We start from the raw sequence: 25,745 nt of genomic DNA, 5'->3' as shown, positions 1-25,745 counted from the left end.
TATCCACAGAGACCTGACTGGCCAGAAAGGACTGCAATGATATATTCTGGGCACTAAAAGAGAAAAATATGCAGCTAAGAATACTATATCCAGCTAGACAGTTATTGAAAATAGAAGGAGAGATTAAAAAAAAAAAAAGCTTCCAGGACAAACAAAAACTAAAAGAATTTGCAAACACCAAACCAGTCTTACAGGAAATATTGAAAGAGGTCCTCTAAGCAAAGAGAGAGCCTAAAAGTAACAGACCAGAAAGGAACAGATATAGTATACAGTAACAGTCACCTTACAGGCAGTACAATGGCACTAAATTTGTATCTTTCAATGGTTACCCTGAATGTAAATGGTTACTCTAAATGTCCCAATCAAAAGACACAGGGTTATCAGATTGGATAAAAAAATAAGACACACTGATAATGCTGTCTGCAAGAGACTCATTTTAGACCCAAAGACACCTCCAGATTTAAAGTAAGGGGATGGAAAACTATTTATCATGCTAATGGACATCAAAAGAAAGCTGGGGAGGCAATCCTTATACCAGAAAAAATAGATTTTAAACAAAAGACAATAATAAGAGTATAATAAGAGATGAGGAAGGACTCTTACTTAAAAGGTCTATCCAACAAGAAGTTCTAACAATTTAAAATATCTATGACCCTAACATGGGAGCAGCCAATTATATAAACCAATTAGCAACAAAATCAAAGAAACACGTTGACAATAATACAATAATAGTAGGAGACTTTAACCACCCCCCCCCCCCCACCAAATGGATAGATTCTTTAAACAAAAGATCAAAAAGGAAATAAAGGCTTTAAATGACACACTGGACTAGAAGGACTTCACAGGTATTTCCAGAACATTCCACCCCAAAGCAACAGAATACACATTCTTCTCTAGTGCACATGGAACAGTCTCCAGAATAGATCACATCCTGGGTTACAAATCAGGTCTAAACCAGAATGAAAAGATGGGGATCATTCCCTGCATATTTTTAGACCACAATGCTTTGAAAGAGAATTCAATCACAAGAGGAAAATTGGAAAGAACCCAAATACATGGAGGCTAAAGAGCATCCTACCAAAGAATGAATGGGTTAACCAGGAAACTAAAGAATTTATAAAATTCATGGAAACAAAGGAAAATGAAAACACAACTGTTCAAAATCTTTAGGATACAGCAAAGGCTAAGAGAATAGTAGATAGCAATACAAGCCTTTCTCAAGAAACAAGAAAGTCTCAAATAGACAACCCAACCCTAAACCTAAAGAAGCCTGGAGAAAGAACAGCAAATAAAGCCTAAACCCAGCAGAAGAAGAGAAATAATAAAGATCAGAGCAAAAATCAATGAACTAGAAACCAAAAGAACAATGGAACAGATCAATGACACTAGGAGCTGGTTCTTTGAAAGAATTAATAAGATTAATAAACCGCGGCCAGGCTTAACGAAAAGAAAAGAAAAAGGACCTAAATTAATAAAATCATGAATGAAAGATGAGAGATCACAACCAACATCAAATAAATACAAACAATAATAAGAACATATTATAAACAACTATACACCAGCAAATTTGACAATCTGGAAGAAATGGTTACATTCTTATAGAGGTATAAACTACCAAAACTGAACCAGGAAAAAATAGAAAACCTGAACAGACCCATAACCAGTAAGGAAATTGAAGCGGTCATCAAAAATCTCCCAACAAAGAGCCCAGAGCCAGACGGCTTCCCAGGGGAATTCTACCAAACATTTAAAGAAGAACTAATTCCTATTCTCCTGAAACTGTTCCAAAAAATAGAAATGGAAGGAAAACTTCCAAACTCATTTTATGAGGCCAGCACTAACCTGATACCAAACCCAAAGACCCCATCAAAAAATTACAGATCAAAATCCCTGATGAACACGGATGCAAAAATTCTCACCAAAATACCAGCAAAGAAGATCCAACACATTAAAAGGATTATTCACCACAACAAGTAGGATTTATTCCTGGGCTGCCAGGTTGATTCAACATCTACAAATCAATCAATGTGATACAATACGTTAATAAAAGAAAGAACAAGAACCATATGATATTCTCAATAGATGCAGGAAAAGCATCTGACAAAGTAAAGTATCTTTTCTTTATCAAAACTCTTCATAGCATAGGGATAGAGTGTACATACCTCAATATTGTAAAAGTCATCTCTGAAATACCCAGAGCAAATGTCATTCTCAATGGGGAAAAACAGACAGTTTTTCTCCTGAGGTCAGGAACATGACAGGGATGTCCACTCTCACCATTGCTGTTTAATGTAGTACTAGAAGTCCTAGCTTTAGGAGTCAGACAATAAAAAGAAATAAAAGACATCTGAATTGGCGAAGAAGTCAAACTCTCACTCTTTGCAGATGACATGATACCTTATATGGAAAACCCAAAAGACTCCACCTCAACACTGGTAGAACTCATATAGGGATTCAGTAAAGTTGGAATGATATAAAGTCAATGCACAGAAATCACCTGTGTTTCTATTCCAACAACTAGGTAGAAGAAAGAGAAATTAAATAATCAATCCCATTTACAATTGCATCCAAAGCCATAAAATACTTAGGAATAAATCTAACCGAAGAGGCAAAGAATCTGTACTCAGAAAACTACAGAAATTCAGGAAGACGCAAAGAAATGGAAAAACATTCCATGCTCATGGATTGGAAGAACAAATATTGTGAAAATGTCTATGCTACCTAAAGCAATCTACACATTTAATGCAATCCCTATCAAAATCCCACCCATTTTTTTCAAAGAAATGGAACAAATAATCCTAAAATTTATATGGAACCAGAAAAGACCTCAAATAGCCAATGGAACATTGAAAAACGAAAGCCAAAGTTGGTGGCATCACAATTCCGGACTTCAAGCTTTATTACAAAGCTGTCATCATCAGGACAGCATGGTACTGGCACAAAAACAGACAAATAGATCAATGGAACAGAATAGAGAGCCCAGAAATGGACCCTCAACTCTATGGTCAACTAATCTTTGCCAATGCAGGAAAGAATGTCCAATGGAAAAAAGACAGTCTCTTCAACAAATGGTGTTGGGAAAATTGGATAGTCACATGCAGAAGAATGAAACTGGACAGTTTCCTTAAACCACACACAAAAATAGACTCAAAATGGATGAAAGACCTTAATGTGAGACAGGAATCCATCAAAATCCTTGAGGACAACACAGGCAGCAATCTCTTCGGCCTCAGCCACGGCAACATCTTCCTAGGAACATCGCCAAAGGCAAGGGAAGCAAGGGCAAAAAGGAACTACTGGGACTTCATCAAGATAAAAAGTTTTTGCACAGCAAATGACTCAGTCAACATAACCAAAAGACAACCGATGGAATGGGAGAAGATATTTGCAAATGGCCTTTCAGACAGAGGGCTAGTATCCAAAATCTATAAGGAACTTACCAAACTAAAAACCCAAAGAATAAACAATCCAATCAAGAAAGGGGCAAAAGACATGAATAGACATTTCTAAAAAGTCGACATCCAAATGGCCGACAGACACATGAAAAAGTACTCAACATCACTTGGCATCAAGGAAATATAAATTAAAAGCACAGTGAGATACCACCTAACACCAGTCAGAATGGCTAAAATTAACAAGTCAGGAAATGACAGATGTTGGTGAGGATGCAGGAAAGGGGAACCCTCCTACAATGTTGGTAGGAATGCAAGCTGCTGTAGCCACTCTGGAAACAGTATGGAAGGCCGCAAAAAGTTGAAAATAGAGCTACCCTATGAACCAGCAATCACTCTACTGGGTATTTACACTAAAGATACAAATATAGTGATCCGAAGGGGCACATGCACCCCAATGTTTATAGCAATAGTGTCCGGAATAGCCAAACTACGGAAAGAGCCCAGATGTCTATCCACAAATGAACGGATAAAGAAGATGTGGTATGTGTATATAATGAAATACTATGCAGCCATCAAAAAGTGAATCTTGCATTCACAACAACATGGATGGAACTAGAAGGTGTTATGCTAAGCGAAATAAGTCAATCAGGGAAAGACAATTATCATATGATCTCATTGATATGAGGAATTTGAGAAACAAGACAGAGGATCACAGAGAAAGGAAGGGGAAAATGAAACAAGATGGGACCAGGGAGGGAGACAAACCATAAGAGACCCTTAATCTCGGGAAACAAATTTAGAGTTGCTGGAGTGGAGAGGGGCGGAGGGATGGGGTGGCTGGGTGATGGACATTGGGGAGGTCCAATGTGAGTGATGTGAACTGTGAGTGATGTGAACTGTGTAATACTGATGAATCACAGACCTGTACCTCTGAAACAAATGATACATTATACGTTAATTTAAAAAAAAAGTTTTTTTAAAAAGAATGGTTGTAATGGAGTCATGCTATTCATTTATAGTATAGATATCTCTTGTCATGCTATAGCAAATTTCTGAATTCATTTAACATTTGTCTAAATATCTATACCCATTTTGTGTTCTTATCCTTCTCTTTTGAATCTTTATAAAATGAACCTGCTTTTTTTAAACATAGATGTAACAAGTCTCTAACAATAAGAACCTCTAACCACCAAGTCACTCAAACTTAGTCCTGTTATGTTAATGAGTAAGAATTCTCTTTCCTAAATATTCAAGTGAACAGTTTCCTATCTCATATAACAAAAAAATTCAACCAGGCATAAAGGGCTGGGTGATGGGCATTAAGGAGGGCACGTGATGTGATGATGTGATTTCTTAGGGAAATCAAAGCAGTTTCCATTTATTAAAGATTATATCTGCTATCTATGCTATACAACATAGTATCATTAGTTTAGTGGGAGAAAGATGAGCATAACAAGTACTGTTATTTCATGTCCAAAACAAGTCAGGTACAAAGCAAGAGAGGAAGTGAACCTTACTAATCTCAAGCACTTAAAATATGATTATTTTATTGTTTTCCAATTAACTTGTAAGTATTCTACTTAGGTAAGGATCAATATAGCATCTTCATAAGAATCATAAGAATTATGAAGGAACTTCAATAATTAATAAAGATAAGAAATCCTTTCACAATTTACGAGAGAGATCTTTTTCACACTTTCTCACAGTAACATCAAAAGGAAAAGGTGCCCTAAAATAAGGCACCTTTTTCTTTTCTTTTCTTTTTTTAAAGATTTTATTTATTTATTTGAGAGAGAGAGAGACACAATGAGAGAGGAAACACAAGCAGGGGGAATGGGAGAGGGAGAAGCAGGCTTCCCACTGAGCTGGGAGCCCGATCTGAGGCTTGATTCCAGGAACCTGGGATCATGACCTGAGCCAAAGGCAGATGCTTAATCACCTGAACCACCCAGGTGCCCTTAATGCACCTTCTTCATTAAGTTGATTATCCAGGCATAAAGGGCTGGGTGATGGGCATTAAGGAGGGCACGTGATGTGATGAGCATTGGGTGTTATACACAACTAATGAACTGTTGTACACTACAACAAAACTTATTATGTATTATATATAGGCTAACAGAATTTAAATTTTAATAAATAAACAAAGATAATGGGTTGACAAAGGATTGACCTATGTCACTGAGCTTGTTAAGAAAGTCCTGGATAAAGAAAATGTTACGTCAATAAATCAGGTGAGTGAAGGAGTAATCAACTTCATATGTATACTTAGAATATGTTTTTAAAACCTATCATACACACACACACATATTGTTCCTGTTCCTAAATATATAATGTAAGCCTCTCACTTTTTAATAGTTATTTCAGTTCTAATAAGGAAAAACAGGATTTTCCAAACCAAAGGACAGAAAAAAATTAGGCTTTCAAAATGTTCCTGCAGAAACTTGTTAGGATTCCTGGCTATACTGCTGAATTAGGTGAACAAGGGAGAGAGTGAGGTCTATGAAGAAATCCTTGCCAACTTGTGTTCCAGGGATATTAAAAATAGAAGAAAGCAAATGTATCTGAATGCTTGTCACTACTTAAGAAATTAGAAAAGTTTAAGAGAGTCCACAAGTTAAGATCCTGATGGTGAACTTTTGAGAGCATTTTGATTGAAATTAAATTAGTGGAGGTATTTAAAGAGGTGCTAAAGCTACAGTAACTAAAATAAGATTTTTTTTTATTAAAAAATGTCAGTAATGGGGCGCCTGGGTGGCTCAGTGGGTTAAGCCGCTGCCTTCGGCTCAGGTCATGATCTCAGGGTCCTGGTATCGAGTCCCGCATCGGGCTCTCTGCTCAGCAGGGAGCCTGCTTCCTCCTCTCTCTCTCTCTGCCTGCCTCTCTGCCTACTTGTGATCTCTCTCTCTCTGTCAAATAAATAAATAAATAAAATCTTTTTAAAAAATAAATAAAAAAAAATGTCAGTAATGTTACTAAACCTCCTCAATAATAAATATTTTACATGTCTTATTCAGGCTCCGTCTATTCTGAAAAATCCTTGTTTTTCAAAGCATAAAAATACATGTCATGTATGCAGGTAGAAAGGAATTTAAACTCACACCCCTCAAAGTGGAACAAGAGAAAACTTTTATAGCCAAGAAATAAATGTGAAGAAGAATCAGAGAACTAAACAAAAAACACAATACAAATTTCACAGGCCTGTCAGAAAACTTAACAAAAAGTTATAATAAAAAAGGATGAACTCAAACTGTCCTTTTTATTAACTACTTTGAAGGTTCATAATATCATTCCATTTGAGAAATGGAATCTAGGGTTCAATCTTTAAGAACTATTACTATAAAAATTTTTGATAAAAGATTGAATGCTTTCCCTCTAAGATCATGAACAAGGCATGGATGGTCTGTTCTTAACATTTTTATTTAACTCTGTACTGCAGATTTTAGTCAATGTAGGGAAGCAAAAGAAAGCAATAAAAGGCATCCAGATCAGAAAGGAAGAGGGGAAAACTATCTTTATTAGCTGATGATGTAATCATTTCTATAGAAAATCCTATGAAATCTAAAAAAAAAGAAAAAAATACTAGCACTAATAATTGAGTATAGTAAAATTGCAGGATTTAAAGTAAACACATAAAAACTGAATCTTTATATACTAGCAATGAACAATCAGAAACTGAAATAAAAAATACTTTTATATCTAGAAAAATGTTTCTATAGTCAGTGTCAAAGTAATTACTGCCTATGTTTCTTCTAAGACTTTTATGCCTTCAGGTATCATATTTAGGTCTTTAATCCACTTGAGTTTTTTGGTGTCTCTTGAGTAAGAAAGTGGTCCAGTTTCATTACTCTGCAATGTAGCTGTCTAGGACCATCTGTTGAAGAGACTCTCTTTTCCCCACTGTATATTCTTGCTTCCTCTGTCATGGAATAACTGATCATATAAGCATGGGTTTATTTCTGGGCTCTCTATTCTGCTGCACTGATCTATGTGTCCACTTTTGTGCTAGTACTATCCTGTTTTGATTACTATAGATTTGTAGTATATCTTAAAATCTGAGATTGCGATACCTCCTGCTTTCTTCTTCTTCTTCTAGATTGCTTTGGCTATTTGGGGTCTTCTGTGATCCATACATTGCATACATAGTATTTTTGTTCTAGTTCTATGAAAAATGCTGTCAGTATTTTGATGATAGGGACTATACCAAAATAACAAGCTTATGCACAGCAAAGGAAATCATCAATAAAACAAAAAGACAACCTACTATATGGGAGAAAATAGTAGAAAATAATATATAAAATAAAGGGTTAATACCCCCAAATATATAAAGAACTTCTACAATACAAAAAAAAAAAAAAATCCGATTAAAAAATGGGCAGGTGCCCTGAATAGACATTTTTCCGAATAAGACATGCAAATGGCTAAAAGACACATGAAAAGATGCTCAACATCACTCATTATCAGGAAAGGCAAATCAAAACTACAATGAGCTATCTATCACCTTACCCATCAGAATGACTAGACTCAAAAAGATAAGAAATAACAACTGTTCATGGGGATGTAGAAAAAAGGGAACACTTTTGCACTGCTGGTGAAAATGTGAATTGATGTAGCCACAATGGAAAACAGTGTGAAGTTCCTCAAAAATTTAAAGACATTATTGCCATATGATCCAATAATTCCCCTACCAGGTGTCTACCCAAAGAAAACAAAATACTCACTCAAAAGGATATATGCACTCCTATGTTTATTGCAGTATTATTTATAATAGCCAAGATATGAAAGGAACCTAAATAACAACTGTTCATGGGGATGTAGAAAAAAGGGAACACTTTTGCACTGCTGGTGAAAATGTGAATTGATGTAGCCACAATGGAAAACAGTGTGAAGTTCCTCAAAAATTTAAAGACATTATTGCCATATGATCCAATAATTCCACTACCAGGTGTCTACCCAAAGAAAACAAAATACTCACTCAAAAGGATATATGCACTCCTATGTTTATTGCAGTATTATTTATAATAGCCAAGATATGAAAGGAACCTAAGTGCCCATCAACAGATGAATGGATAAAGAAAATGTGATACACACACACCCACATACACAAACTCTAATATTACTCAGCCATAAAATCAATGAGATCTTGCCATCTGCAACAACATGGGTGCACCTAGAGGGCATTATGCTAAGTGAAACAAGTCAGAGAAAGACAAATACCATATGATTTCATTCATATCTGGAATTTAAGAAACAAATGAATAAAAAAAGAAACGGGAGCCTGGGTGGCTCAGCGGGTTAAGCCTCTGCCTTCAGCTCAGGTCATGATCTCAGGGTCCTGGGATCAAGCCCCATATCGGGCTCTTGCTTGGAAGGGAGCCTGCCTCCCCCCTCTCTGCCTGCCTCTCTGCCTACCTGTGATTTCTGTCTGTCAAATAAATAAATAAAATATTAAAAAAAAAAAAAAAGAAACAAACAAACAAACAAAAACCCAGACTCTTAAATCCAGAGAACTGGTGGTTGCCAAAGGGGAAGTGGGCTAGCAGAAGAACGAGTGAAACAGATAAAGGGTTGACTAAGAGTATATTTATTTTGATAAGCACTGAGTTTTGTATAGCAAAGGTGAATCATTATATTGTACACCTGAAAGTAATATATTATTGTATGTTAATTATACTTCACTTCAAACTTTTCCCTGTATTTATTAATACAGAAAATTACACAAAAGTCTTTATAAAAATGTTAAAAAATATTTTTATGACATCAAAAATATAAAATACCTATGGATAAATCTATTAAAAATGTACAAGGCCAATACACTGAGTCAAAATATTACTGAGAGCTATTAAAAATCTAAACAAATTGAAAAAATGTGGTCTTCATGAATTAAAATATTCAATATTATTAAATGTCATTTCTCTTCAAATTGATCTATATAGATTTAACATAACCCAAGTCAAAATTCCAGTGGCATTTTTAGAGAAATTGACAAGATGTTTCTAAAATGTGTGTGAAAATTAAAGGAATCTAATTAGCCAAAACAACTTCAAAAAAGAACAAAGTTTGAGGATTTATCTTATCTGTCTCCATGACTTATTATTAAGACACAATAATCAAGATATTGTGGTACTGGTGGAGGGATAGGCACAGATAAATGGAAAAGAATAAAGAATCCAGAAATAGATTCACATACATATAGTCACTGATTTTCAACAAAGATGCAAAGGCAATTCAAGGGTGGAAAGGATAGCTTTTAAAAAATGGTTTTAGTGCTTGCTTCAGCAACACATATACTAACAAGGACAACGTGCATTTAAAAAAATAAATTAAATAACAATAAAAATGGTTTTACAACAAGTAGATATCCATGTGCCAAAAAAGCAGGGAACTCAGCATTCCTCTATATCTTGAATTTTGAATCATATTAAAAAATTAACTCATAAATATTAAACCAAAATATTAAACCTAAAACTAGAAAGATTCTACAATATGAAGGAGAAAAATCTCTGTGACTTTGGTTAGGCAAACATTTCTTAGATCAATACCAAAAGCATGAGGCATGAGGGAAAAACTAATAAACTAAACATCAGCATTAACAAGTTCTGCTCTTTGAGAACCCTGTTAAGACAAGGAAAAGAGAAGCCATTGCTGGGGGGAAAAAAGGTGCAAATCACGTATCTGATAAAGGACTTAACATCCAGAAGATATAAGAACGCTCACAACTCGAGTAAAAACATGAAAACTTAATTCAAAAAAAGGCAGGATTTGAACACACACCACTAGAGATGTACAGATGAAAAATCAGCACGTGAGACGATGCTCAACATTATTAGGCATAACAGAAATGCAAACTAAAACTGCAGTGAAATACCACTATGTACCCATAAGAATGACTAAACTTAAAAAAAAGATGGGCGATACCAGGATATGGAGGAACTAGCACTGTCACTATTTTGGGAAAATAGTTTGGTTGTATCTTAAAAAGTTAAACATACAACTGCAATTTAACCCAGCCATTGCCAATTTAGGTATTTACCCAAGAGAAACTAAAGGATATATCCCTGCAGAGACTTGTATACAAGTGTTCGTAGTGGCCAGAAAGCAGAAACAACCGAAATGTCCATCAACAGGTGAAAAGATAAAGAAGCTATGCTCTAACATAATGGAGTACTACTCAGCATTAAAAACAATGAATTATTGGTAAGTGCAACAACATGGATGAATCTCAAAATAATTATGCTGTATTAAAGAGGCTGAGAGAGGGAGAGGGAAAGAGAGAGAGACCGGGCAAATAGTGTATACTTTCATTTATATAAAATTCTAGAAAATGCAAATTAATCTATGATGACACAAATCAGATTAGTGGTCCCCTGGGGACTGGAAGTGTAAAAAGGGCAGGAGTGAGGAATTTCAAAGAGGCACAAGAAAACTTCTGGAAGTAATGAATATGTTTACCATGCTGATTGTAGTGATGGTTTCACAAGTCGAAGCATATCAAAATTTATCAAACTGTACACATTAAAGAGTGCTTTGGTCAAATTCAACTCATTACTATGGGCAAGAATATTAAAATAATAAATTCTTGGGCACCTGGGTGGGTCAGTTGTTTAAGTGTCTGCCATCAGTTCAGGTCATGATCCCAGAGTCCTGGGATGGACTCCTGCATCAGGCCCCCTGGTGAGCTTGCTTCTCGCTTCTCCCTGTGTCTCTCCCGTGTTCTCTCTCTTGCTTGTTCTTGCTCTCTCTCAAATAAATAAAATCTTAAAACACTAAATAAACAAATTAAATAATCCTCTGAAAAACTGAATTACTTGTTCAAGAGAGATAATGCAAAATGAAATCAGTAATTCACATTCATAATATTTTTGATATATTGATGGTTATTTGCAGGTTTTTGATGGGTTCTGGACAAGTGAACTACATCTAAGAAAAATATACTGGAAAATGAACAATCGTACCTTGATTTGTGCAAAGGGTCTTTCATAACCTCCAACATAGAGCAGACCAACATTCTGAGGAAGTAACCTACAAAACAAAAACAAAGCATATTATTTTGAAAACATTCTTCCTTATATAAAAAGCTCATATAATCATCATAATTTGTATACCAAATAGATACTGTGAAAAAGCTATCTTTGCAGTTATTCTTGTCTTTTGCTCTATGAGATAGCTGAGAAATAATCCTTTTTTTAACTAATTTGGAAATAGGTTGTCACAGGAGGGTACTTCTCTTTTTTGTTTGTTTTTTTATTCAAGTATAATTAACATACAGTGTTACATTAGTTTCCGGTATACAATGTAATGATTCAAGAAAAATTCTTATACTTTAGAAAATAGTAGTAAATGCTGAGAATGGAAACTTAGATGTAGAATAGTTTAACATATTAGTAATTCTGGCAAAATTACTAAATAGTATTCTGGGAAAAAACTAAAAGAAGTAATGCATATATTTAAAAATCTGTAAGGATTAAATTCAAGAAACACTCATTGTACACCTATACTATGTACTGTAGGAGATAATATAAACCTAAATAACTCAGTCCCAAAAATATAAAGGAAAACCAGATACATAAATAAATAATGCTACCAAAAGGCAGTCTCTGATAAGGGCAATATACATGTATTTGCCACTGCAAAATAGTGGAATAAAAGGTACTTGCTATCAAGGGAGCTGGAAAAGTTCAAATAGGTGAGATCTGGTTCAGTCTTAAAGGGTGGGTAAGGCAAAGGGAGAAATTTAAACAAGTCGTGAAAATGTAGAAGATCTGAGACAAAAAGTAGACAAGTATGGCTAGAGTGAGGGATAATTTAGTTGAAGATGAAAACCCAAAGGAAGTTTGGAATAAACTATGAAAAATGTCAAAGATGAAAACCCAAAGGAAGTTTGGAATAAACTATGAAGAATGTCAAATGCCATATCTTTATTTTATAAGCAATATGAAGTCATATTTCTGTAAGATGTACTTAGTTCTTATAAAAAAAATACACATGAAAATAAAAAGCAAACCATACAGAGCGTTAAAAAAATTAGTAAGTGACCTTCTAGGACTCCTCCTTCCCTTCCAATTTCCACTTAAAAGAGAGCTATCATTCCTGACTGCATTAAACAATGTGAATGTAACACCATCATTTGAACTGTGCTTGTGGAGCGTATAGTGGTACAGGGTATGAGAAGAACATAAACATTCTTATGATTATCTCATTTTCTTTTATCATAGATCTTTTCTCAATGTACACTAACTCCCTTCTTAACCTTAGTGTACATAAAGAATATGAAAAAACTTTGCCTATACTCCTTGCCTACAGGAACCAGGCCAAAACACATCTCAGAGCTAGGTAATGAAAATTAATAGCATTTTACAGCAGGTAAAAAAATGATCTCAAGGATGACTGTATAATTCTATTGCATGAATCTGAAAATGAAACACTGAGTAGTATTTAAAGTGAACAGAAGACTATAAACTCAAAACAACCTTATGAAAATTTCTCAGGATACCATATTGGTCTAATCATAAAAAATCAGAACACAAGATTATCATAACCATCCGTTTAAATTTAGTTAGTGACTTCAAAAATTCTACTTCAGTAATTCCAGGATATGAATTTCTTCATATTTTAACTTCTCTGAAAACTGGATGCCTCTGATATTCTTTTTTTTTTTTTTTAAAGATTTTATGTATTTATTTGACAGAGAGAAATCACTAGTAGATGGAGAGGCAGGCAGAGAGAGAGAGGGAAGCAGGCTCCCTGCTGAGCAGAGAGCCCGATGCGGGACTCAATCCCAGGACCCTGAGATCATGACCTGAGCCGAAGGCAGCGGTTCAACCCACTGAGCCACCCAGGCGCCCCTGCCTCTCATATTCTATGGTATCTTATAATCACTGTTTCCATTGACTCAGTCTAGGAAGACTAAGAAAGCACACTCTCAAAGCACCTTAGATTTTATGAAATAAGGTAGATAGACATTCAATCTCCCAGAAACATTCTTTGCTCCTTGACATTCTTTAAAGGCTCATAAAGCATTAAAGGCTACTGAAAGAATTTAATAGCTGATGAACACAATCTTGATCAAACCAAGTTAGCAAAAAGCTACTTAATTTTGAAATATAAGTGATACTTGCAGTACTTCATTTTAGCATGGTGTTAAAGGTCATAAACAGGACTAAAGGCATTTGTTCACCAAATATAAGTAGAAAGCATAGGCAATTTCTCTAAACCTCAACTGTGAAATGGAGAATTTCTTAACATATTAGAAATTAAATCTCACAAATCATTGCCAGTACCACAGTTTAATGTTAGTTATATATAGCAGTGGTAATTTATTTCCTATATAACAAATGTTCACAAAAACCTTAATAAACCCCCTTCAGAAGTAAGAATAGTCACTGTTCATACAAATAAAGATGCTAGAGAAAGAAGAGAATAAAAGCTGGCTGACATTTAAAAATCAATATGCTTCTAATTACTATGCCTATGCTTTTCAGGAAGCTCGCCAATATACCATTTAGTGTGCCCCTCTTTCTCCAACTTGCCTATTTAACAGCTACCTTTCCTTAAACAAGAAATTTCTTTAATATATCAATTATGTAGCATATACATGTTTCACTTTTCAAATACTGTTCTCTCTCATTCATATACCTATTATTACCACAGATTATATTACTACCATCAACTGAGTGGGTTTTAATATGTACTATAATCTAAATGCCTGCTATGCACAAAATAACACTCTGAAAACACTTTTAAGATGGGACATTTCTTTAACCATTTTTACATTTCAAAAAATTATTTTACCAAATTGTATACATAATTGTTGTCAAATAATAGACCATTTTATGGTGACAGGGTACTTGCATATAATAAAGCAATCACACATTTTAAATCCCCAGAGTAGGGCGTTAATTCAGCACTGATAAGTGAATTCATGTGTATATGTTAAAATAGAAAACCTGACTCATTTAGTACTAGATAATTGCTTTGCCCTTAAGTTACATGAACATTAACATAACCTTTATACAAATGCTAGCAACTCCTAAAATATTTGCTTGTAACCAAATACTTCTGTGGTGTGGCTATCAAAGAGGGAAATAGCAGGGCACCTGGGTGGCTCAGTTGGTCAAACATCTGACTCTTGATCTCAGAGCCATGAATTCAATGCCCAGTTAGGCTCCAGGCTGAGGGCAGAGCCTACTTAAGGGGGAAGAAAAAAAAAAAAAAAAGAGGAAAGTAGCAATAAGACAGCAATCAGCAGTAAGAGAGCAATAGGCATGTGGGCAGGAGAATCAGGGATGGACCTATTAAGAGTTTTTGAAAAGGTAAACACAGGTAAGACTAATGTTCATTTTGCTTCAAATTCCCAAATACAATATTAACAAATACCTATCCTGGAAAGAATGCAATAAAGTTATTTTCAGAAAAGTTTCTCACATAAAGGAAAAAAAAAACTTGTCAGGTAATAAAATGAACATTATTTAAAAGGACCTCACTCACTATAATCTAATGATATATCAGATATTTTAAAAAGTTTTAAAAGGAAACTGAGTCTATAATTGCTTCAAATCAAAAATTTAAAAAAATAAAAATAAGCTAAATAACTCAAAATTAACTACTCTGTCTATAGCCCATAATTACAATACTTGTTAATAGATAGTCTTTCAACTGCAATAAAATATCCTGCGCGGGGGGAGCACAGCTTGTTTGTTTGTTTATTTGTTTTTAAGACAGAAAGCATGAACATCCAAGAAGAGCAGTGGTTGGGGGGGAGGGGCAGAGGGAGAGGGAGAGAAAGGATCTTAAGCAGGCTTCAAGCCCAGTACAGATCCTGACCTGAGTCGGAGTCAAGAGTCAGTTGCTTAACAGACTTTGCTACCCAGGTGCCCCAAAATTTACAGTATCTTTAAAGCTAATTTACATAAAATCCTACTTCTCAGAGAAACTGTATCTGATATATCAACTACTAGAGAAAATGAGAATGCAAATACAAGAATTCAGTTAGAATTCAAGAACATAAAAATTACCAGAAAATCTCCATGTTTAAAATGATAGAAATACATCAATAAATAACTTCTAGGACAGAAAAGACATCCCAAAGGAAAGTATCAAATATTTTTAACTAGATAACAAAATAACAATATATCAAAACTTGTAAGATATAGCTAAATCCAACTTAGATAAAAACTTATAACCTAAACCGTATATGTCAAAAAAAAAAAAAATGCTGAAAATCAGTGAGTTAGCAACCACCTCAAGAAATTAGAAAAACACCACTAAATTAAACCCAAAGAAAATAGAACAAAATAAGTTGAAATTCATGAATAGAAAATATACACTAGATAGGACTGAAAGATTAAAAATGGTTTCTTCTAAAAGAATAATTAAATTGATAAATCCTTAATGAGACTGACAAATAAAAGATAAAGCACAAACAGTATCAGGAATAACACAGAGAACACAGCCTACATATACTAAAAAACAAGAGGATATCATAAACCCCCTTACACCAACAAGTTTGAAAACTGAGACTAGAAAAACTTCCAGAAAAATACAGTGAAATAAAACTGACCTAAGAAAAAAAGCAGAGTATCTTACTTGTCCTACTGTAAACATTTTTAACGATCTCCCCAAAGAAAGCAAAAGGTCTAGATGGATTCTTCAGCAAATTCTACCAAACATTTAAAAGAAAATTAATTGTAATCATATACAAATTTTTCCAGAAAATAGAAGGAATATTTATATTTTAACTAGTCAGCATAACTCTGACACTCAGATATGAAAAAGCAATGTTGATCAAGAAAGATAGAAAAGACAAGCAAGAGACCAGGGGAAAATGTTTGCAAGAGGACTTTTACCCAAAATATTAAAGAACTTTTTAAATCTCAACAATAACAAGCAACCTAATTAAAAAATGGCCAAAGACCTAAACAGACATCTCGCTAAGGATATATATGGCAGGTAAGCATAAAAAAAGATGCTCAACATCACAAGTCACTAGGGAAATGAATATTCAAATGAGATACCACTATACACCTATCAGAATGACCAAATCCAAAACACTGATACCAAAGAATGTGGAGCAACAAGAACTGTCATTCATCACTGGTAGAAAGATAAAATGTAGAAGAACAGTTTGGCAGTTTTTTATAAAACTAAACATATTCTTACCATATGATCCAGCATCACACTCCTTGGTATTTACCCAAATGAGTGAAAAACTTATGTCTACCTAAAAACCTAAGAGCTAGGTAATAATAACAGAAGAAACTATGTGCTCAAAGAGAGGGAATATATGGGAACTCTCTATTTTATGCCCAAATATCTGGAAACCTAAAACAGTTCTAAAAAAAAAAAAAAAAGTTTACTTTCTTTAAAAAATGCAATGTTGATGGTACAAAAAAGGAACTGTATAGGTCAACTTCTCTCATGAACAAAAATGCAAAAAGGAGGAAGTGAGGAAAGGAAGTCCTAAATAAATGAAATGAGAGAATGTATCATGTTCATGGATAGGAAATCTCAATGATGAATATACTTAATGCAATGTTAATAATCCTGACAGAATCTGAGAAACTTAATAAGCTCATTATAAAATATACATGGGAAAGTAAAAGAACAAAAATATCAAAGATTCTCTCCTAAAGAAGAACATAGTGAGGAGACTGAGTCCATTAGCTACCACAACTTCTTCCTATTCTTACAAAGCTACAGCATTAAAGAAAATGTGGTATTAGCATGGGACAGGCAAAAACACCAGTGGAATATAACAGAGAATCTAGAAACAGACCTACACATAAACAAACACTTGATTTACTAAAGGTGGCACTGCGGGATGGTGGGAAAAAACCTTCCATGTGTTAGAAGGGAAACAAACCTGAGTAAATTCCTCTTAAATTTTAATGTCACAAAAAAATATTGGTAAATCATATTATATAAAATTTTCAACAAACCATCAGGGAAAAAATAGTATAAATAAAGTCAAAAGATACCTGACAAACTATGAGAAAACATTTACATTTGCAGTATACACTACAGAGAAGAAACCAATAATTCTATTATTAAAAAACTCAAAAACTATAAGGTAAAAGGGCCAAAAACCTGTTGTAACAATGAGAACAAGGCATAAAAAGGCAATACACACACACACACACACACACACACACACACACACACACACACATGTACACACGTACACACACCAAAATAAAAGGGGGGGGGGACATTAAGAATATACAAAAATATTCCAACTTACTAGTAATTAGAGAAATATATCTTAAAATAGCATTGAGATACCATTTTCCAACCTATCCGACTGGCAAAAATTAAAACATATGGAGAATGTATTCTGTTGGCTAGCCTGGGGGAAACAAAAGTTCTCAGATACTGTTGAAAAAGCAAACTAGGACAGTGGTCATGGAGGGAAACTTGACAATATCTAACAAAACCACATATGCACTTAGCTTTTGACCTAATAATCTATCTTCTAACAATATGCCTTGAAAATACACCTCCAAAAATGCAGAAATACACATGTACAAGGCTATTCACTGCACACTATTGGTATGCAAAATACTGGAACAACCTAAGTATACAGCAGAGTAGGTAAATAAGTTACAGTAAATCCACACAATGGAGAAACATGTACTATAAAAAATAATGAGGAAGATCTCTAATTACTGATAGGAAGCAATTTCTAAGATATGCTTACTGTTAAGTAAAAAAGGATATACAGTATGTTACTCTTTTTGTTTTAAGACTTTAAAGACTTTTAAGAGAGAAAGTGTGCAAGTGGGGAGAGGGGCAAAGGGAGAGAAAAAGGGAAAGAAGCAGACTGCACAGAGCACAGAGCCTGACATGGGGCTGGATCTCAGGATTCTGAGATCAAGACCTGAGTTGAAATCAAGAACTGGAGGGCACCTGGGTGGCTCAGTGGGTTAAGCTGCTGCCTTCAGCTCAGGTCATGATCTCAGGGTCCTGGGATCAAGTCCTGCATCGGGCTCTCTGCTCAGCAGGTAGCCTGCTTCCTCCTCTCTCTCTGCCTGCCTCTCTGCCTACTTGTGATCTCTGTCAAATAAATAAATAAAATCTTAAAAAAAAAAAAAAAGAAATCAAGAACTGGACAATTGGGTGCCTGGGTGGCTCAGTGGGTTAAGCCACTGCCTTCAGCTCAGGTCATGATCTCAGAGTCCTGGGATCGAGTCCCGCATCGGGCTCTCTGCTCAGCAGAGAGCCTGCTTCCCTCTCTCTCTCTCTGCCTGCCTCTCCATCTACTTGTGATTTCTCTCTGTCAAAAAAAAAAAAAAAAAAAGAACTGGACAATTAACTAACTGAGCCACCCAGGTGCCCCTATAGTATGTTATTCTTTTTTTTTTTTTAAGATTTTATTTATTTATTTGACAGAGAGAGAGATCACAAGTAGGCAGAGAGGCAGGCAGAGAGAGAGAGGAGGAAGCAGGCTCCCCGCTGAGCAGAGAGCCCGATGCGGGACTCGATCCCAGGACCCTGAGATCATGACCTGAGCCGAAGGCAGCGGCCTAACCCACTGAGCCACCCAGGCGCCCCGTATGTTATTCTTAATGTAAAAAAAGAAAAAGTATTAGAAAATATTCATGTAACTGTTCATTTGTGCAAAAAGATTTCAGGAAAGCTAAAATAGAAACTTTAAAGTTTGTCTTCATGTAGGGGGTAGGTATTATAGTGAATGAAGGACAATTTTATGAGAATACCTTTTTGTAAAGTCATGTCTAATATATTTTTTAAAGATTTATTTATTTATTTATTTATTTGAGAGAGAGAGAGAGAGGGAGAGAGAGCATGAGCAGGGTGAGGGATAGAGGGAGAAACAGACTTCCTGCTGAGCAGGGAGCCCGATACAGGGGCTCAATTCCAGGATTCTGGGATCATGACCTGAGCTGAAGGCAGATGCTTAATAGACTGAGCCACCGAGGTGCCCCAAGTCATGACTATTATAACCATGATAATGTTTCATATACCACATAAGTAAACAAATACATAAACAAATATGTAAATAATCAAAATCAACCAAAATGTTGAGGGAAACCAAAACAGAATAAAAACAACTGTATTACAAATAAATAACATCCCACATTAAGGGGGATGGGAATAAAAAGATTTTAAAGTAAGTTTAGAAAGAGTATTTTGACTATATTCCACTGTACACAAATACAGCCCTTGAGCTAGTAAACTTGTTTCTCATAGGCATGTGGGTTAGTAATTCTAAATATGTTATATGTATACTAGGATTTAACAAACAAGTAAATACATCATGTATAAAGAGATGCAGGTTTCTCACTGTACAAAGAATTACACATAAGCAAAGGGGAAAAGCTAGAATTGACATTATGATGCTGGATTAGAGTCAGAAGTATTAGCAGGAATTTATAGCTTTTAATATATTCACAGATGGATAAAGAAATAAATATAAATGTGTGTGTAGGTGCATGTTAGTATATGATACATTCCTAGTTCTGACAACAGAGAGGGCCTATAATGACACTAAGCAGCAATGACTAGACTGAGGATCTAGATTTTTTCCTACCATTCACCACACACACACACACACACTGCACACTACACACTACACACTACCCACACAGTGGAGTCCTTGGAGAAATGGCTGATTCCTGGACTGCAGGAGGGAAACTACAAGAAGAACCTGGAACATCTATGGAACTAGAAAGCAAAGAAATGCTGAAAAATAATGAGAGACTGTCAAAAAGACACAGAAGCCAAACTGAAGAAGTTCTTAACGACCAAAGCCAAAACAGCAACATAAAATGAGAGTCCTGGATTATAATCCATAGAGTAAAATACTCTTAAATCCTTACTGATATAAACAAGCATATGAGGAAGGGGGGACAGTTCTTCTTTACAGTAAAATTCCCAATGACATTAACTAAAAAAGAATGAGGGAAATTGAAATTCACCATTATTTGGAATATTCACCAAATCAAAACTGAAAAACACCACAGTGATGATTTTTGTAGGCAAAAGCCAATGAAAGGATGTTAGAACTAGAAGATGAAAATTTAATGAGAAACCTGATATTTGAATAGTCTCAAAGCTTCCCCTCCAGAAAACACTTATTAATTACAAAGAAAATATAGCAACTTTAGTGAAACCTAACCAAGTAATCAAATCTGACATCACAGTAGTAAGATTTATCAACGTGCCCTCCCCTTACCCAACACCATAAAACACACTGAGAAAGACAAAATATCACTTTCATGGTGTTCCTGCCAAAAGTACAGAGAAAGATCAAACTAAGGGACAACACTTGACCAATATTTTCCAAAAAGTGTCAAGATCATGAAAAACAAAAATGAGATATTATCACAGATTTGATTAAAGAGACATGAAAACTAAACACAATGTGGAATCCTGGATGAGAAAAAGAATATTAGTGAGGAAACTGACAAAATTATATTAAGGAATGTAGTTAAGTTCATTGTGTTGTACTAACATTTATTTCCTGATGTTGACAAGAGGGGAAAACAATGTGAGAGATATACAGGAATACTCTGCACTATTTTTGGAACTTTCCTATGTCTAAAATCATTTAAAAAAAACCTTAAAAATATGCCATGAGACAACATTGATGGACCTGGAGGGTACTACACTAAATGAGTTAGAGAATGATTTGATTTACATGACTTCATTTATATGTGGAATCTAAATGGGTGATGGGGTATTAAGGAGGGCACTAGTTATTCTAGTGAGCGCCAGTGTTATATGTAAAGGATGAGTCTCTAACTTCTACTTCTGAAGCTGATACTACAATATGTTAACTAACTGGAATTTTCTTTTTTTAAAGATTTTATTTATTTATTTGACAGAGATTACAAGTAGACAGAGAGGCAGGGAAGCAGGCTCCCTGCTGAGCAGAGAGCCCGATGCAGGGCTTGAGCCGAAGGCAGAGGCTTTAACCCACTGAGCCACCCAGGTGCCCCAACTAACTGGAATTTAAATAAAAACGTAAAACAACAAATTTAATTAAAATAAAATTTAAAAACAAACAAAACAGATTCTTAAATACAGAAAGCAAACTGATCGTTGCCACAAGGGAGTCACGTAGGGGAATGGACAACATAATTGAAGGAGATTTAGAGGTATAAACTTCCAGTTACAAATAAATCATAGAGATGAAAAGTACAGCATAGGGAATATAGTCATTAATAATGTAATAATGTTGTATGGTGATTACACTTACTGTGGTGAGCACTGAGTAATATGTAGAATTGTTTAATCAGTATGTTGTATACCTGAAATTAATATAACATTGTCCACTATAGTTGAAAGAAAGAAAGAAAGCCCCCCATACCACACCCAAAAGTTAACTCAGATTGAAGAACTGAATGTAAGACCTGGAACAATTAAACTCCCAGAAGAAAATATAAAAGCCCCTTGGCATCAGTCTTAGCAATGATTTTTTTCTCAAGATTTTGTTTATTTACTTGACAGAGATCACAAGTAGGCAGAGAGACAGGCAGAGAGAGAGAGAAGGGGAAGCAGGGTCCCGCTGAGCAGAGAGCCTGATGCAGGGCTCGATCCCAGGACCCTGGGATCATGACCTGAGTTGAAGGCAGAGGCTTTGACCCACTGAGCCACCCAGGCACCCCTTAGCAATGATTTTTTGACACCAAAAGCAAAGGCAACAAAAGAAAAAATAAACAAGTGGAACTACATCAAATTGAAAAGCTTCTGCACAGCAAAGGGAACAATAAACAAAATGAAAAGAGAACCTACAGAACAGAAGAAAATAATTTGCAAATTAAATGTCTGATAAGTGGTTAATAACCAAAATATAAATAAAGAACTCATAACAATTCAAAAGCCACACAAATCCAATTAAAATAGGAGCAGAGGAACTAAAAGACATACAGACAGCCAACAGGTACAAGGAAAGGTGCTCAACATCACTATCAGGAAAATGAAATCAAAACCACAATGAGATATTACCTTACATCTGTTAGAATGGCTATTATTAAAAAACAAAAACCAAACCCTAAAACAAGAGATAACAAATGATGCGGAGAATGCAAAGAAAGGAGAACCCTTGTATACTATTGGTGGGAATGTAAATTAGTACAGCTATTATGGAAGACAGCATGGCGGTTCCTCAAAATATGAAAAATAGAACTACCGTAAGATCCAGCAATTCTACTTCTGGGTATATATCTGAAAGAAATGAAATCTATTTATTTACATAGTCAAGATAACAACCTAAGTGCCCATCAGTGGATGAATGGATAAAGAAAATGTGTCATACATACAAAATGGAGTATTAGTCAACCATTACAAAAAGAAATCCCATCAACTGCTACAACACAAACCTCAAGGACATTATGCTAAATGAAGTAAGTCATCCAGAGAAGACAAATACTATATGATCTCACTTATACGTAGAATCTAAAAAAAACACAAAAAACAAAAACAAAAACAAAAACAAAAAAAAACAAAAACCCAAACTCATAGAAACGGAGAACAGAGAGAGTCACTACCAGAGATAGGAGCTGGGGGAAATGGATGAGGGTAGCTAAAGTTACAAACTTCCAGTTATAAGATAAGTAAGTTCTGCAGATGTGATTTACAGCAGTGGGACGATAGTTAATAATACTGTATTATGTATATTTGAAATTTGCTAAAATAGTAGATCTACAAGTCTTTATCACAAGAAAGAAAATTTTGTAACTATGTGATGTGCTGGCTATTAACTGAATTTAATTGTAGTGATCACCTCACAAAATATACACATCTCAAATCATTATGCTGTACACCTTTAATACAATGTTATATGTCAATAATATCTCAAAACTAGGAAGAGGAGAAATGCTAACTTAAAAAAACAAAGAGACATGAAAGACTTAAAAAAAACTTAAAAAAAAAAAACAAAGAGACTGAAAGAAGCCACTGAAAAGAAGAAATTTCTAACACACATATCGTAAATTGAACATACACTCTAGGACACAGCAATTCCAATTTAAGTATATACACATCAGACATATATATGTGCATGTGTACCTAAATACACATACAAGTATGTTTGACTATTATAGGTAATGAATCCAAACTGCCATCTATGTAAGTGCCTTTATATAATATGATGTTTCATAGGGAGAGAGAGCAATGAAAAAGAATGAATTTGCCCACAGCATGGATAAATTTCAAAATCATGACACTGAGTAAAAGAAGCCAAACCTAAGAGAACATAAGGTTGCATTTATGTAAGGCTCAAAAACAGGCAAAACCTTGGGGTGCCTGGGTGGCTCAGTGGGTTAAGCCGCTGCCTTTGGCTCAGGTCATGATCTCAGGGTCCTGGGATGGAGTCCTGCATCGGGCTCTCTGCTCAGCAGGGAGCCTGCTTCCCTCTCTCTCTGCCTGCTTCTCTGTCTACTTGTGGTCTCTCTCTGTCAAATAAATAAATAAAATCTTTAAAAAAAAAAGTTAAAAAACAGGCAAAACCAAACCGTGTGGTTTAGAGATTCATACTTAAGTAATAAAATTATACAGAAGAGCAAGGGAGTAAATCTGGAAAGTGGTTATCTTTGGTGGGAGGGAAAAGTTTGTGAATGAGAAAGAGCATGCTGAAGGCATCTAGTTTGCCAGAAAATATTTTCTTTCTTGTCCTGGGTAGTGGTTAAGTGTATATTGGTTACAAAAAATTTCATAAAAACTATACATTTATTTGTTTTATGTACTTTTCTGTATATGGTCTTAATAGAAAAAGCAAAAAGGAAAAAAACACAAAATAATCAGTAAGAGAATGACTCCTAAATGAAGGGTACAGTATTAATTCACAAATTAACATATTTTAATATTCCTGTATAAATAGATGAGTATTTTAAGAGATGAGCTCCTAGGGGTGCCTGGGTGGCTCAGTGGGTTAAAGCCTCTGCCTTTAGGTCATGGTCATGATCCCAGGGCCCTGGGATCGAGCCCCACACTTCGGGCTTTCTGCTCCGCGGAGAGCCTGCTTCCTCCTCTCTCTCTCTCCTGCCTCTCTGCCTACTTGAGATCTGTGTCTGTCAAATAAATAAATAAATAATCTTTAAAAAAAGAGAGAGAGAGAGAGAGACGAGCTCCTAGAGAATCCAAGTCACTTATCCCTTCCTTCAGACTGGAGCTATATATTCTATGGCATACATATAATTTGAAAACAGAACTTACATACCTGGGCATAATGGTATTTTAAAATTGAAGAAAATAAATACTACTGATAAAAAATATTTAGACAAATTTTCCACTCCCAGCCAAGACAGAGTCAGGAGAACTGGACTAGGTGCTACTCCCGCTAAACAACTGAATACACAATGTTACACAATGTTTTTCAGAAGTTGGACAAGAAACAGCACAGGTCAGTGGTACCTGAAAGAAGGAAAACAAACCAAATCATTCCCACCTCTGCCCTGGCTTACTACCTGGAGTTTTCATTACCGTAGGGCAAAAGAGGGAAAATCCAGACCTATAAAGCCCGAAGTATTTACTATGTGGTTCTTTAGACAAAGAAACTGTCAACTCCTAAAGAAATAAAAGTAAATGTCCACAGAAAGACTTGTACTCAACTTTCATAGGAGCTTTGTTCCTAATAGCCAAAAACTAGAATCATTTCAAATGCCCATCAATAGATGAATGGATAAATTGTGATGTATCTATTACTAAAACACTACTCAGCAATAAAAGAAATGGTCTATTGATATATGTTAACAACACGGATGAATTCTTTAATATTGAAAGGTATGGAGAACACATGTTATATGCTTCCATTTGTATAATTTTAGAATATAAATTCTCAACAGCAAGCAGATCAGTGGTTGCCAAGAAGGGTTTGAGAGGAAAGAGATTAGAAAGAACAGGAGGGAATTCTAGAGAGTGTTGGGAATGTTTATCATTTTATCCTGGGAGTGATGATTTCACACATAAAAACCAATCAAATTGCACCCTTTAACTGTGTGCAGTTTATTGTATCAATTACTTCTTGATAAAGCTGTAAAAAATGTACAAACTTCACCTTCCAAATTTTATTAAATATATTTAAAAAATAAAGTCTACAACAGTTTGCAGTCCATATATCAAACTGAGCATACAAATAATTCTTAATTGATCCACCAGATCATTCTAAATGAATAGATTTGTTACTTAAAGAACTGCTTGTGTGAACATGAAGCAGAATAGTTTGAAAGTAGATTTTAACAGGGAAATCATTACAAACATACAGCTTCCTGCCTAATTTGTTATCTAATGATCCTAAACATTATTCTGTGACTTACTTCTATCTACAAAACAAGAGATGGGAGAATGACGTATGCAGGAATTGACCTCAAATTAAACATCTGAAATCATCTGAAT

General features: G+C 35.0%; 1 protein-coding gene across 1 annotated transcript in view; it reads right to left on the bottom strand.

Moving 5' to 3' along the window:
- The window catches only part of RNGTT (RNA guanylyltransferase and 5'-phosphatase), a 351,237-nt gene that overhangs the window by 54,357 nt on the left and 271,135 nt on the right, over positions 1 to 25,745 (bottom strand). Inside the window, exon 14 of the mRNA XM_082730606.1 lies at positions 11,348 to 11,414. Coding sequence (XP_082586732.1) covers positions 11,348 to 11,414 — 67 coding nt within the window. The remainder of the gene's footprint in view (positions 1 to 11,347; positions 11,415 to 25,745) is intronic.

Source organism: Mustela nivalis (genome assembly GCF_964662115.1).
Source record: "Mustela nivalis genome assembly, chromosome: 5".
NCBI classification, from domain to species: Eukaryota; Metazoa; Chordata; class Mammalia; order Carnivora; family Mustelidae; genus Mustela; species Mustela nivalis.
Note: the sequence above shows the minus strand (reverse complement) of the source record. Positions and strands in the feature narration are given on the sequence as shown.